The 15,369-nt window shown below is 43.8% G+C and overlaps 2 protein-coding genes across 2 annotated transcripts; one reads left to right on the top strand and one right to left on the bottom strand.

The window, feature by feature from the left end:
• Positions 1–2,160: 2,160 nt before the first annotated feature.
• Positions 2,161–8,032, top strand: IKZF5 (IKAROS family zinc finger 5). The gene is made up of 5 exons (XM_008640306.2): positions 2,161–2,262; positions 3,109–3,199; positions 3,512–3,674; positions 3,953–4,135; positions 6,781–8,032. The coding sequence occupies exons 3-5, from the start codon at positions 3,542–3,544 to the stop codon at positions 7,722–7,724; spliced, it is 1,260 nt and encodes a 419-aa protein (XP_008638528.1). The 5' UTR covers positions 2,161–2,262; positions 3,109–3,199; positions 3,512–3,541; the 3' UTR covers positions 7,725–8,032.
• A 3,792-nt stretch (positions 8,033–11,824) lies between these two features.
• On the bottom strand, positions 11,825–15,363 carry PSTK (phosphoseryl-tRNA kinase). The gene is made up of 5 exons (XM_008640311.2): positions 15,263–15,363; positions 14,317–14,515; positions 13,835–13,910; positions 13,602–13,695; positions 11,825–12,553 (listed from the first exon to the last, which is right to left on the bottom strand). The coding sequence occupies exons 1-5, from the start codon at positions 15,294–15,296 to the stop codon at positions 12,366–12,368; spliced, it is 591 nt and encodes a 196-aa protein (XP_008638533.1). The 5' UTR covers positions 15,297–15,363; the 3' UTR covers positions 11,825–12,365.
• Positions 15,364–15,369: the final 6 nt, after the last annotated feature.

Genomic DNA, 15,369 nt, shown 5'->3' on the forward strand with positions numbered 1-15,369 from the left:
CGGGTCAGCGGCACAGCCCCGAGGCTTCTCCCTTGATCTGAAGCCGGGGGACACAGAAGTCAGAGGAGTCACAGAAATTACCGCATCACAGAAATTTAGAGAATTACAGAATTACTGTAATCACAGAATCAAAGAGTGGGTGAGGTTGGACGGAATCAATCCGGTCCCACCTCCCTGCTCAAGCAGGGCCATCCCAGAACACATGGCACGGGTTCTGGGATGTCTCCAGTGAGGGAGACTCCACACCCTTTCTGGGCAGTCCGTTTCAGCGCTGTCACCCTCACAGTAAAGAAGTTCTTCCTCATGTTCAGGTGGAACTTGCTGTGCATCAGCTCCTGCCCGTTCCTCTGGTGCCGCTGCTGGGCCCCCCGAGCCGAGCCCGGGCCCTGCTCGGAGCCCTCCGTGCGGGCAGGGACACGCAGGGCTGAGGGACCCTCTCAGCTCTCTCTTCTCGAGGCTGAGCAGCCCCAGCTCCCTCAGCCTTTCCTGGTCAGGGAGATGCTCCGGTCCCTTCAGCATCTTTGCTGCCCTTCGCTGGATCCTCTCCAGAAGCTCCGTCTCTCTTGTCCCGCGGAGCCCAGAACGGGACACGCGGGTTTACGGGAGGTTTCGCGTGGCCGTGTCGCTTCCCACCCTCGCGTGGGGAGGAGGAGGCGCGGGGTCGACCGGGGGGGGTGTTCAGGGTTGATGACAGGGCACGGGTGGCCACCGCCGCTGTGCTTCACTCCCCCTTCCCACGGTCAAAACCCCTTCAGGAGGATCGGGCAGGGCTTGAGTGGAGTTTGGGATCCTTTTTGCTTTAATTTATGTGCCCTGAAAAAGATGGAACAGAGAGATGCCTCCTTTTTTTCTTCCCTGGATTCCTTAGAAGAAGGTGGGATGCATACATACGCTTGTAGCAATTTTAATCTCTCACTGCATACATGTCCTCATAGTTACTTTATACTCTTCTAATTACTGCAGGATTAATTCTGGCTGTGTGTGTGAAACTACTGGGTGTACTCTGTATGAACTACTTTCTTCAGCAGCATTATTTAGGCAGAATATTTCATCCTGGCACATTCTTTGACAACAAACTTAGGTCACCGCAGTGCTGTGACCACTGTTCAGCCCAGCAGTTGTGGCCGGGTAGAAAACGAGTAAGCAGTGCTCTGCTCCTCGTTGTGTGAAGCTGGAGGAGGTGTGGTTGTGTCAGCAGAGCTCGAGTAACACACCCTGTGTGATCAGCTCATCCCTGGTGTGTGAAACACAAGCTGGGCTGCTCTGTTTCCGATCATTAGAATTGCATTTTCTGGTTTGCAGGAGTGACACAGCAAGGATCAGATGTGCATCATTCTCCCCTGAGAAGGAGAGCTGCTGGCTGCATAGCTCTAAAAAATACCCTGTAAAATCATAGAAGTGTTTGAGCATACAAATGGGAGCTTTTGGGTCGTGCTTAAATTGTGGTGACTGCCCTACACTGACGTAAAGAAAAGGATGAGTGTTTTCATGTTAAATCAATGAGGTAGAGGAAGGAAGTTTTATGCAGTTTATGAAATTTTATGTCATTTTATTTCAAAATTAAATGTAATTATAAAAGCAATCAGTGCAATCAAGTAAGGCTGAGAGAATTGGGATTGTTCAGTCTAGAGTAGAGAAGGCTTTGGAGTGACCTAATTGTGGCTTTCCAGTGCCTGAAGGGACCCAAAAGAAAGATGGATTTACAAGGGCCTGGAGTGACAGGACAAGGGGAAATGGCTTTAAACTGACAGAGAATGGGTTTATATGGGACATTAGGGAGAAATTCTTCCCTGTGAGGGTGGTGGGGCCCTGGCACAGAGTGCCCAGAGCAGCTGGGGCTGCCCCTGGGTCCCTGGCCGGGCCAAGGCCAGGTTGGACGGGGCTTGGAGCCACCTGGGATAGCAGAAGGTGTCCCTGCCCATGGCAGGGGGTGGAACAAGATGGTGTTTGAGGTCCCTCCAACCCAACCTATTCCCTGATTCTATGAAAAGAGTTTTAGTGCCTTACCCAAAGGCACACACAGATTCTCCTCTGATTACGCAGCCTTTGATGTTGTTTAGAATGGTTTAACTTTAAATCGTTATTTCTTATTATCAATCATGGAAAGTCATCCTGGTCAGGAAACTCTGTTACATTGTCCTGATTTTCTCTTCCTTACCTTTAATTCATATCCTGATGTCTTTGTTTTATTGCAGGAGGCACCAACAAATGGAACACAAATTAACATAAGCTTTGCAGGAGGCTGGTGACACCTGAAAGAGGGTAGGTAAGATAGATACATACAGATGTGTTCCAGACTAACTTAAGGGTGATAATAAATGCTGGGAGTTGTGCACACTCAGGTAAGATGTGAAAGAACATCCTCATCTCGATGCCAAAAATGAACAAAACACTTGTAAGCAGCTTTGGACACACAGGAACTGAGAACTTGAGTTTCTGTAGGCCACCTAAGTAGCTATTAAAAAATAAAGAATATTTTTATTGAAATGGTAGCATTGTTAATTATTTCTGATTATAATCTGCAGGAATAATGTGAAAGACTTGTTGTTGTCCTTCCAACTGTATCCCAAGTTGGGAAGTTCTGTCTTCCCAAATTCTGTGAATTGAGACTTAATAGAGATTTGTTATTTACAAACCCAAAAACAAGCCTGGCTACTGATTGCTGGGGAATATTTTAATCGTTCAGTGCAAAATAATGGACTGGATTAAGACTTTTTCTCAGGATAGGAAAGTAAAATTTTGGGAGAAGTATGAAACAGTGCTTTCTCTAAGGCTTCTTTTCAGCTTTGCTAATCACCAGCATTCAGTTGTTTCCCAGCATTGTAGTTCCCATAATTGACTGACCCAAATCTGGGACTTTTTTGGAGCCAGATGTTCATTGGAAAAACAGTCAGTGAGACAGAAATGTCCTTCAGGTGACGTGCCGGAAGCAGGGGATGCAGCCTTTGAAAAACTTTTACTGGAAGTGTGATTGTTTTAATAAAATTCAGAGCAGCACAGTGTTAGAGCCTTGTCTTTCAAACACAAATATTTTTCAGGTTTCTTTCTTATAACTCATGGGGGTTGGGAATAGTAATGGACTCACATTTCCTTTTTATTCCTTCTAAGGAAAGTGGAGGAGCCACCCTGTGCTGTTTATCTGACGTGTTGGGTTACATTTTGGAGCATGTTTGCTAGTTAGCAGGGAACTAAAATTCAGGTATGATCCTTTTTTTTTTTTTTTAAAGGCAAGTTGATTTTTATTAATGTGTAATTTTTTTGGTTTTAAATTTTATTTATTATTTTATTATGTCATTTACCTGTTGCTGAAAGCAATGTCCCCATAAATTGTATTTGGTGATCTTTTATGGTTAAAAATTCAAAACCCAATATTCTTATGGTTGTCAGTTTGTGCATTTACTGTGTGATAAAAGTAATCCTTCACTTAAAATCAACACCAATCCCAAGCTTGTTATAGTGAATTTATTTAAATTCAATGACACTTGTATTATGAAAACATTTTTCCTTCTAGGCACAAGAGGTTGTAAATGAAAGAGTCAGTATGGGGGAAAAGAAGGCAGAACCGTTGGATTTTGTGAAAGATTTTCAGGAGTATCTGACCCAGCAGACTCACCATGTCAATATGATTTCTGGATCAGTTACTGGTGACAAGGAAGTAGAGACTCTCCAGGGAGGTGAGCTGATTCCAGTACCATAACTTTGATTTTTTTGAGAGTGACTTCACTGTTCACATTCCAGGTAATGTTGCAGCTGTATGGAAGCATTTCTCATGGTCATTTTCATGTCACAAAGGGTGTGTATGTACCTTGTTTTAAACTGGGCATGTTTTTGTAGTTCTCTATATTTAAAGACCAAGGGCAGAGAGAAGCAAAAGACATTTGGCATTTGCTCACAGCATGACAGATGGTGTCCCACAGATTCTTCATTAAAATCTGTGTTGCATTGTTCCCAGCTGGGACAGAAGGGGATCAGAATGGTCTGGATCATCCTTCTGTTGAAGTTTCACTGGATGAAAACTCAGGAATGTTGGTGGATGGGTTTGAAAGGACTTTTGATGGAAAGTTAAAGTGTCGATACTGCAACTATGCCAGCAAAGGAACAGCACGGCTCATAGAGCACATCAGGATTCACACAGGTATGGAATGTTCTGCTCTGCTTGGCTGGGACACCTTGGGGTGTTCACCAACGTTGGGATTTGCATGTCAGGAGTTGGCAAATTCAAGCAGTGTGAGTTCTTAACAATAACTGGGTATTGGTGGGGTTTTGTAGTCGAATTTTGCAAAGGTGTGCCGTGCAAATTCCTACTGACATTTATGATTATTAATAACTACAGGAGAGTAAAGTTTAGCATGAAAGCTTCCATGTAAATTGAAGGGCCTTAAAAATACCTTTTAGTTTTTCTGTGCTGATGAGAAAAGTGACAAATGTACATGTGGCTACATGGACATTTATAGGGGCTTTTCTTCCTCTGATGTTCAGCTATGAAAATATTCGTGTTCTGCACAACGTTCTAGATGTGGAAGTACAAAGCATAGTAATAAGAATAAAGTTATTGGTAGAATATTCAAATGTGAGGACATATCATCAAATAAGTGATTGATATCAATTGTGAACAGAAAAATTATCATCTGTGGCTTGTTAAGGAGCGTTTGCCACTGTTGGGTGTATATACCTGAAAATCAGAACTCTCAGTAAAGGTTAGAATATCCTAAACTGTTCCAAAAGCTCCAACTTCATGGCAAATGAGAGGAAAAAAAAGAAAGGTGCTTCTGAAGTCTCTCAAGTAAATTACACCAATACAGAAGACTTTAGGACTGTTAAGTAGAAAGAATTTGTCTTCAGCAAAGAATGAAAGTTTTTACAAGTTCCCAGTCTGGTATGGACTGTCCCGAAACTTCCAAGTGTCTCTTCTCAGTGCTCTTAGGTGACATTTTGGGACTCACCTTGAAGGAAACATTGTTGAATGTGGGATGTCATTGTAGCTCTCCTCCGGTACAGTTAGTCAGATTCTCACTTTGCTGAGAGCCATTCCTTCCACACAGTAACTGCCTGGGTGGATTTTGGGGAAGGTGGGGCTCCGTGCCCTGGCCCTGCAGTGTTGGTGTGTGTTAAGAGGGCATAATGGGGTAGGAAATGGCAACCAACCAGAAATCAGAGAGTTCTGAGGTTCACATTCTGAAGTGCTGGTAAATTCTTCTCTTGTGTCTTCCAGAACAAAAAAAAAGAGTTATTTTAGTTTTTCTGGTTTGGTTTGTTTTATTTTTTCACTCAGGGGCAAGGAGATCCAAGGCCTGAGTGTTGTTTCGCTTGGAAGCCTGGCAGAGGGCCAGGAGATGGATTACTTATGCTGTGAAGGCTCAGATGAGTCAGCATTAAAACAGGGAAGTGGCAGCTGACTCATAGCCTCAGAGCAGTGTACATAAACAGGTGCAGCATCCTGGACATTGGCCAAAGTAATTGTGACCCAGGCATGATCATGCAACTGTTACTATTATTTTTAAGTGCAACCTACTCTGGGATTGGCTTCGTGCTGAGTCTGATAGTAGATAATGAGTAGTTCACCAGCTGTGTTGTGCTGTGTGTGATGCAAAACTTTTATCTCTGTGTAACCAGTTCAGAATGAAATAAGACCATTCAGATTGGCAAATTCTGTGGGAATGCAGGGAGTTTATCAATCTTCTCCTACCATTGTACCAAATCTCCTGATCTTTACACACCTTTGTGTGTATATATATATGAATATAGAGAGATGCTCATGGACAAATCATGGTTTCATTTGGTGCAAAGAATGAACTTAGAGGTAGCACCTGAAATGGATTTCTTTCCTCTTGGAGAGCCAGTGATATAGAGAAAAAAAAATCTATTTGGTATCCCAGGTTGTGATTCCAAACTGTGGGATGCTCATCAGTTACATGACAGGGATTTAGAAATTGAGGTGGTGTTCTAGAGAGGACGAGTAAGATGGTCTTTCATTTCAGCACCTGAGCACACATCAAATCCTTCAGGCACTTCTGATATTGCAGACTTGGATCTATAACTCCTAGATCAAGGGAAATCAGAAGTCCTGAAGTGCTGTGTTACAAATGTGTTGGCCTGTAATTATGTTTGAAAGTTTTCTGAGTATTTTTTAGAATGTTAATTTGAATACCTATAAATTCCATTTAATAGAAGAGCAAAGTTCTGTGCAAAAGGAGGTGATGATCACCCTGATCATCATCCCATCTCCCATCTGGGAAAGCACACAGCTCTCCAGAGAGTACCTTGCTATTGTTATAACTCTTTAGCCACGGGACCCTTTCTCAAAGCTCAGTTCTTGAGTGGCTACCTGTGTGCATAGGTTATTTAGGCGGTAGTTCTAGGATGTTTAAAAGTAGGGATATTTGGAAGGCCCCAGAAGGATACCCTCCCTCGCAGTTTAGACACAGTTACGAAGAACAGTAACATTTTGGTGGTACAGACATTCCTGTGTTCCCCCGTGCACTCCACGGGTGAGGGAGAGGTTGGATCCAGGTAAAGGCACCACAAACATCGCTGGATTCAGTCCTTGACATTCCTAGGGAAGTTATGCTAATTCCACTCAGGTTTTTCCCTGTGCTGATGATCCCTTGGGTGAGGCAGACCTGTCCCAGTGTTCTCCACTCTCCCAGGATACTCAGCTGAGCTCGAGCTGGCAGTGACTGAAGTTTGACGAGCAGCTCACAGTGAGCCACTCTGTGTCCCACACAAGGCCTTTTCCAGGCGCTCCGAGGTGCTATGGGATAATCTATTCTGATTTTCCAGGAGAGAAGCCACACAGGTGCCACCTGTGTCCCTTTGCTTCGGCCTACGAGCGTCACCTGGAGGCTCACATGCGGTCCCACACCGGGGAGAAGCCCTACAAGTGTGAGCTGTGCTCCTTCCGCTGCAGCGACCGCAGCAACCTGTCCCACCACCGCCGGCGCAAGCACAAGATGGTGCCCATCAAGGGGACGAGGTCTTCCCTAAGCAGCAAGAAGATGTGGGGGGTTCTGCAGAAGAAAACCAGCAATTTGGGGTACAGCAGAAGGGCATTAATTAATTTGAGTCCACCTTCCATGGTGGTGCAGAAACCAGACTACCTTAATGATTTCACTCACGAAATCCCCAATATCCAGACTGAGGCGTACGAGAGCATGACAAAAACGACTCAGAGCAGTGGCTTGCCAAGAGATCCACAAGACCTCATGGTGGATAATCCTTTAAACCAGCTCTCCACGTTGGCAGGACAGTTGTCCAGCTTGCCGCCTGAAAACCAAAATCCAGCCTCTCCTGACGTTGTTTCCTGTCAAGATGAAAAGCCTTTCATGATACAGCAGCCTGCTGCACCTGCAGTAGTTTCAGCTGTGTCAGCAAATATTCCTCAAAATTCCTCTCCAACCAGCCCCGATTCCCGGCCAACACACAATCAAAGGAACTATAGTCCCGTGGCAGGGCCCAGCAGTGACCGCAGTGCCCACACCAGTACACCCAGTATCAGCACCAGTCAGCCAAGCACTCCAGCTCCAACCCTGCCAGTTCAGGACCCTCAGCTCCTGCACCACTGCCCACACTGTGACATGTACTTTGCGGACAATATCCTTTACACCATCCACATGGGATGCCATGGATTTGAAAATCCTTTCCAGTGTAACATTTGTGGGTGTAAGTGTAAAAACAAGTATGACTTCGCTTGCCACTTCGCAAGAGGCCAACATAATCAACATTGACTGAGAACATGCTTTCGTTTAGTTTTTTAACATATTACAGTCTATTTTTCATACTTGCTGATGGAAAGCTTGCACATTCCCATAAGGAATCTTCACATTTAGCAATTCGACAAAGGAGGCAAATTGATTTCCGTGTTCTAGTAAAACTTGCCAGGGAAATTTTGTATCAGAGTCGGTTGTTGTTTTATATGTAGCCTTTCAAAAAAGCCAAGAGTGCTGTAAGGGTTGGAATGCATTTACACGCTGTGGTTGCTAAATTTAAGTTGCTTGCACTTAATCCCAATAAACATTCTGCAAATGGAGAAGCAGAGTGTGTGTCCTGAACCATAGGATGTAATTCCCGGATTGTTTACTAGGCGAGACAAGACATATTATCCATAAAATACGAAAGGTCAATGCACTGACACATCATGTAGTGACAGGGCAAGGAGGAATGGCTTCAAAGTGACAGAGGGCAGGGTTAGATGGGGTATTGGGAAGGAATTGTTCCCTAGGAGGGTGGGGAGACCCTGGCACAGGGTGCCCAGAGAAGCTGTGGCTACCCCTGGATCCCTGGAAGTTTCCAAGGCCAGGTTGGAGAGGGCTTGGAGCAATCCGGGATAGTGGAAGGTGTCCCTCCTTTAATGTTCCTTCCAACCCCAACCTTCTATGACTTTGGAGAAATCCTTAAAAACTTGGCTACTCGAACAAACAGAAGCAACTTTCACATACAAATTCAATTTGATGTAAAAGTTGCTTTAATCTGAGGAACGTTAATTACAAGTTTTTGTTTAGTACAGTCTAAACTCTTCATGCTAGGACTTAAAACACTAATTTAACTATTAGCACAGAACTAGGAGATAACAGGTTATTGTGAATAACACTCTGATAGGAAAAAAAGAGCTAAATGCCTGTCATTCATGAATTAGAGAAACGTAAAAGTAAGATACCTTATTTTACCTACACTCTACCAAAATTTTACATGTCATTCTTCTTCAGAGGAGGCAATTTTTAGAGACATAATGAAGAGCCTGTAGAACTAATATATATTCTGTGAGATTTCTAACTGCCTTAAACTGAGTTGTACAGCTATTTAAAATTTGCACAATTAGACTTCTGTCCTGCTGATAGAAGTTCTGATAGAAACAAACAAGAAGTTTACAACTTTAAACTCCTTTGTTCAGTTTTATGTTGGGCCAGGCTACAACTGAGAGGTTGCCTGTATGTTTGAGAGTTGTATAATCCAGTTCATTGTAAACTTCAGCTGACTTGGAGGCCTGGTTTGTCCCCTCTCCTGTGTTTGATGTCCTTTGGGTGTGCTGGAAATAAGGGGAAGGACCTCTGGCTTTTTCTGGGCTCCATGTAGGATGCAAAGGAAAACTGGCTGACTACATGAAGTTGTTTTTAGGAATTGTAGGTGGCAAATGGTAACTGAAGTTGTTTTGTTTCACACTGTACATCGTTAGAAGCCCCCGAGCTAAAGGACAGGCACTTTAATATAAACCTGAATAAAACATGAGCAAATTTCATAAGAACTTAATGTGCTAAATAAGAATTTGAGACATTAAAAATAAAGGAAGAACTGTTACGTTTCCCATATTTAGACATGCACTTTTACCTTGGTTTGTCTTACTTGAGACGAATTAAAGCTTCCCTTATATATTCCCCTTTTTCTATCAGCAAACCATGTTTTGTTAAAAGCAAGAAGATTTTAATGTTCCACAAATCAGAGATTGGAATCTGAATGGCAAATGTGTGGCTTATTCAAATTTATATTGTTATGGGGACTGAACCTTCCTGAAGCCAATGGAAAAACTTGCAGTGATCAGGGTGAGATCGATGCAGGAAAACCACCTAAGAATTTTAGCTGCAGAAGTAATTTTGACTCTAATTAAATAGAAATTTGGATACCAGACATGTTTCTCTCCACCTGACTGACCTACTGTTGAATTTCTGTGCTTGAGGAACTGGATTCTTGGCTGTGCAGTCTTGTAATAACGAGGTCAGAAATCTGCCTCTGAAGTGGTTCCAGTGTAGAGAAGATGAACAATAACACTGTCACTCCTAAAAACTGTTTTGTTTTCAGACCTGGTTCAGAATTCATTTTGCCAAATTTGTAAGACAGAATGTAATTGACATTTTTCATCATGACACTAATTCCAAAATATTTCATTGTTGCTTTATATCTTTTAGATTTATAAGTAAAACTGCAAGTCTGTGTGCATAAACAAACTTTATTTTAAGACGTAAAAGCTGATTGAACTGGAATCCAGTTGGAAGTTACTGCTCCTGGGCAAGTTTTGGAATCAAATTTTTTTTCTAGTCAGTGAGGGCAGAAATGGTGGCTCTCTTTGGATCACACATTGAACAATTCTACAATTTAAATTTGGCTAAAATACTATAGTATTTTAGTAAATAATATTAGAATAAGAGACATTTCTCTTGGAGACCTTTACAATTAGTAATTTGTAGAAGTGGTTTTCCTTGCCTGTTTGATAGATGATGCAATCTCCTATTCCTATGCTCTTGCAAGTTTTCCAAGGAAATTTGTGGAATGGTGGTGCTCCAGGGAGCACCTAACAGTGCTGAGTGATGACAGCAGCCAGGTTCTCCTTGGCTTGTGGCTTTCTCCCTCCTGGTATCGTAGGGAGAGTAACTTCCATGTACACAGATGTGATTTCTGACCACTGGGGCTTCTGCTGGCAGTGTTAACATTGTTAGAGGCTTTTCTTTGTCTCATGATCTGGTGATTTAGAGAAATGACTCCTGAACCACGATGGCCTTGAACAAAACTAAGGATAGGTCACTAATGGAGCAGTTGGGAGCAAGAGGAAGCCTGGAAGATCTTAAGGAAACAGGGCCCTTGTTTAGGAGGGGATCCCACTGTGGGGAATGTATGTTATTAGTAACAGATCTCAGTATGGAAAAATCTATCCCCAAGCCTTGCACATTGTTGTTTGGGAGGATTTTCCTGCTGCTGCTGCCATTGGTTCTGCTCTTGAGCAATTAAGGGAAAGCTTAGTTGGGACATCTATGGATGATTGAGGAATGAAAAAACTCTTTTCCCTGTTTCCTTGGGCAAACTCCTCATTGCAGGGGGTTCTTGGGCAGCAGCAGCAGCTTTGGTGTCCATCCCTCGGCTCTGCACCCAGATCCCTGGGGTGGATCCCTGTGTCCTTGCCAGGACTAGGACTGTTCATGTTCCATGATCACACTGCGTTGTTCAGTTGTTCCAAACGATGCCCTGACCTCATTATCATCTTTTGTCAACTGAGGAGCTTTGGAAGGTGTATTTTCCTATTTTTCGTAATTTGTACACATTATTGACTATAACTTAAAGAGAGTTTGTACTGGCAGATTGTTTCAGAGTATGATCCCTTGCACAAGCAGGCCTTACCCAGTCAGTGAGGGAGATTTGTCCAGGATTCGGGGCTTGAGTCCTTAGGCAGAGGAACTTTTCATATTGAGTCCTCCATGTGCTACACTACACTTGTTTGGTTTTTTTTAAAAACCCCAAATCCTTATCTTATAAGGTGGTGGGTGATTAGCATTTTAACTGTTATTAATGGAAGTTTGGGAAGAAGATGGAATTTTTCCATAGCTCGGTTCTGTTAAGTTCTGTAGTTGCAAAACATGAACTTTGTGGGGGCTTTGTTTTTATTGTCATAGCTTACCTTATAGCTTTGTGGACATTTTTAACATGCACTATTTATAGCACTCTTCATACACATTTACTGTTTTGAGACTGAATATTCCAATGGACATGCAAGTATTTGAACATCTTCATTATCTCAGTTAATGCTTCAACCGTGAAGCAGTCAATAGTTGTTTTTTCACAGACACGTGTTTAGATGAAGAGGATTTAGACATAAAATGTTGATTGGCATTTTAATATAAAACCCAGTGCTGGGAAACACTTTCCAGCAGTGTTTTCCAGCCAAATAATCTGTTACTGTTTGTTTTGTTCTAGAATGTTTTGGAGGTTTGCTTTTTGTTTCTTTTTGACGAAGGGAATGTAATTTAGAAGTCTTCACTGGCAAGTTTTCTACTAATTTTAAGCTTCTTTGAAAATCTACATCAAATGGATGTTCTGCTGCAGGAAATCTCTCCTGCTAAAAAAACAGTGAGCAATCTTTGTGTATGTGCTTCTAAGTACCTACTTTGTTAATAATATGTATTTCAGTGTAAAGAGCAGATTTTATGCAAAAATGAAACCTGTTAGAGTTGTAAAATAAATTTTAATGTTAGTGAATGTTTTTGAGATGACACGGTTAATTCTGAAATAACTCTATCTCGTGTAGTTCATGTTGTGAAGCTTTGCTTTTGTAAGATATGAATAAAATAACACTTTCTAATTAGGTCTCATGTCAATTCTTAATTGCATGTGCTTCCATGGGTGGAGCTGGTGATTATCCAAGTGCTCCTCCCGGGTTGACTCTTTCTGATTCCATGAAATTTCTGTCTCAGGATGGTTTGCTCTTGGCCTGATCTCCACAGCCAAGAACAGCTTGGTTAGACTGTTTCTCTTCCGTATCAGAGGAGGGAGAGGAGGCACAGAGGCTCCAGGGAAGGGAGCTGTACCTCAGATCTCTCAGCAGCAGCACTCAGAGCACTGCATTGGAAACACTTTGGATTCCTGAACACCCAACATTCTCTACATCATTATTTACAAATATATTTATTTACTACATTGGTTGCCTCATGTTGGAATGAAGAAATTACACGTGTAGCAGGATCAGAATATTGGGTTTTCAAAGTCTTTCCTTGCCTCAGGTCTTCCAAAAATTCTGCTTTCAGTCTGTTGAGTTCTTCTGCCAGGCTCTTCATCTCACTTGGGAGAATGTTTTTACCTAAAAGAAAATTAAAGCTGAACTTTTAACTCCATGCTTACAGACAAAATCACAGAACCACAGAATATCCTGAGTTGGAAGGGACCCACAGGATCATCCAGTCCCACCCCTGGCCCTGCCCAGACACCCCAACAACCCCACCCTGGGCACCCCTGGCAGCGCTGCCCAAACGCTCCTGGAGCTCTGGCAGCCTCGGGGCCGTGCCCCTTCCCTGGGGAGCCTGGGCAGTACCCAGCACCCTCTGGGGGAAGAACCTTTTCCAAATACCCGGTCTAAACCCCCTTGACACAGTTCCAGATGTTCCCTTGGGTCCTCACAGATCTCACAGCTGCTTTGACATCTCCTGGCCTCCATCTCTCTGCCCTTTTCCCAGGCTGTTTTTTTCCCAAATCCTCCAGCGCTTGTTGTCTCCATCCTGTGTAAGATGGGGACACTTCAGGGCAGGGGATGCAGGGCATGAGCTGGCCCCCCCCTGGCCCCCCCTGGCAGCGCTGTCCCAACGCTCCTGGAGCTCTGGCAGCCTCGGGGCTGGGACCATTCCCTGGGGAGCCTGGGCAGTGCCCAGCACCCTCTGGGGGAAGAGCCTTTCCCTGATATCCAACCTAACCCTCCCTGGCACAGCTGCAGCCATTCCCTCCTGTCCCTGGTCACAGAGAGAAGTCTGAACACAGGCACAGAGCTGAGCTTTTCAGTTAAGGACACTGAGTTGCTCCTCATATAAATCTAATGAGCAAACCAGTGCAGACTGCAAAGCCCCTGTCCTTCCTGACATGTGTCCCAAAACAGTATTAAGATCCTCTTAAAATGCTGCTCTGTACTAAGTGGGTTTATTTAAGCTGTATTTAATACAATTAATAAATATACTGGTTTTAAAATCTACAAACTTCCACAAATAACACTGACTAGAGTTGTGAAGGCCATTGCCTCAGGCACACCTGCTGGGACAGAATTTCTGAACAATCTACCCCAGGGGAATTCCAGGGACTGTTTTCCATTGCCAGTTAGCACCTAGGGTAGGTAGGATAGGTAGGATAGGTAGAAGAGGTACCTTTGGCATCCCTCATTGCCTGAGAGATGACCCTCCTGCATGCCTGGTCAGCCTGATGGACAGCACTGGCTGCACAGATGGCTCGAGCTGCCTCCTGGCCAGGGCCACCAGGAAGGAAGAAAACAAGCAAACTCTTTAAATTTACTTGACTTTTGAAGTGCTTTTTGAAAACAACACATCAGCAGCACCTCAGTCAGCACCCAAGGCTGTGCCCTGAAGCCCAGCAGTGCTACCTTTTGCTCCACGTCCTCCTCGTTTGGCCTCTCTGGATTTTCCAAAGCAGTGGTCAGCAAATTCATGATCTGCTCACTAAGAAAACAAACAACAGACTAAACCACAGCAATCAGACACTGATTTTTTTCTTCTATTTTGTAATAACGATGCTACAGGAAAAAAAAAGCAAGTTTTCAGTTAAATTTTTGAGGCAATCAGTGAAACAATCTGAGATGAAAAACAGTTGCAACTCACATTATTTCCAGTCTTAGTGTTTCAGACAATTTACAGAGATTTTCAAGGAGAATGCAGTGAGTTTTGAGGTTAATTCTACAAGGGATGGTGGCTGTGAGCTCCCACTGAGCCTGAATTCTGTGTAACTGCCTGGTTCCCAAAAATCACCACTGGGAATATTTTTTACACACTCCGTAGATACAATAAGAAGCTTCTACCACTGAAAATAGCTCTTAGGGAAAACTCTAGGATCAATCCAGTAACATACTTGTCCTCTGAGATGCAATCAGAACTACTCAAAATGAGGCTGTGCTGCTCCCAAGTGTTTTTCCTGAGATCTGGCATTTCTATTTTCCTTGCCATTAAATGTATTGTCTGCTCAGGCACAGGATCACTTCTGAGGCGATTCCTCTGCAAGCAGCATTCCAGTGGACACTCTAAAAATAACTGGCAGAAGCCCAAGGAATCTAAAAAGAACAGAACCACAGAATTTTATCTTTAAACAGTTCAAGTAACAATTTCTGAGAGCAACATGCAGGAGAAGAGCTCTACATGAATGAGGAGCTTCTGCACTGGTTCTGAGCATGACATGAAAACAAATCTAGGATTTGTTTCCAAACAAACAGGGAACATACTTTTACCTTCAAGGCTGCACAAGCAATGTCTGAGATCAACACACGGAACCATGGAATGGTTTGGGTTGGAAGGGACATTAAAGACCATCTCATTCCTCCCCCTGCCAGGGGCAGGGACACCTTCCACTGTCCCAGCTTGCTCCAAGCCCCGTCCAGCCTGGCCTTGGACACTGCCAGGGATCCAGGGGCAGCCACAGCTGCTCTGGGCACCCTGTGCCAGGGCCTGCCCACCCTCCCAGGGAGCAATTCCTTCCCAATATCCCATCCAGCCCTGCCCTCTGGCACTGGGAAGCCATTCCCTTTGTTCTGGCACTCCATGCCCTTGTCCAAAGTCCCCCTCCAGCTCTCTTGGAGCCTCCTTATGTACTGGAAGGTGCTTTAAGGCTGCTCTAGGAAGGATTTTACATGATCTACCAATTTATAATAAGACAATAATAAAGTTACACAGATTGCTACTATATTACACATATCCAGCAATTCAGAATAACCAACGCTCCAAGAGAGCACTTGAAAGAAAGCAGCTGAAGTGCACCGAATTCCCTACAAACAGCCCCATGCCGAAGAACAAGGAATAATTACATTTGCGGGCCAGCTGGTACACCTCGTACCGCATGCTCTGGTAATAGAAGTTGTCATCCAACAGGAGGACGAGCGGCCGGGAGGCGGCTCCGGCCCCCCCCTCCGCG

This window comes from Corvus brachyrhynchos, unplaced genomic scaffold (assembly GCF_000691975.1).
Source record: "Corvus brachyrhynchos isolate BGI_N302 unplaced genomic scaffold, ASM69197v1 scaffold499, whole genome shotgun sequence".
NCBI classification, from domain to species: Eukaryota; Metazoa; Chordata; class Aves; order Passeriformes; family Corvidae; genus Corvus; species Corvus brachyrhynchos.

What these genes read in the sequence shown, in the direction of transcription:
- PSTK (XM_008640311.2), bottom strand. Translation starts at nt 15,296, where the DNA reads ATGCGGTACGAGGTGTACCAGCTGGCCCGCAAAT. An exon ending in GTACCAGCTGGCCCGCAAAT is followed by an intron (nt 14,516 to 15,262) that starts GTAATTATTCCT and finishes TGTTCTTTTTAG; the next exon opens with ATTCCTTGGGCTTCTGCCAG. An exon ending in GGCAATGAGGGATGCCAAAG is followed by an intron (nt 12,554 to 13,601) that starts GTACCTCTTCTA and finishes ATTTTCTTTTAG; the next exon opens with GTAAAAACATTCTCCCAAGT.
- IKZF5 (XM_008640306.2), top strand. Translation starts at nt 3,542, where the DNA reads ATGGGGGAAAAGAAGGCAGAACCGTTGGATTTTGTGAAAGATTTTCAG. An exon ending in AGTAGAGACTCTCCAGGGAG is followed by an intron (nt 3,675 to 3,952) that starts GTGAGCTGATTC and finishes CATTGTTCCCAG; the next exon opens with CTGGGACAGAAGGGGATCAG. An exon ending in GCACATCAGGATTCACACAG is followed by an intron (nt 4,136 to 6,780) that starts GTATGGAATGTT and finishes CTGATTTTCCAG; the next exon opens with GAGAGAAGCCACACAGGTGC.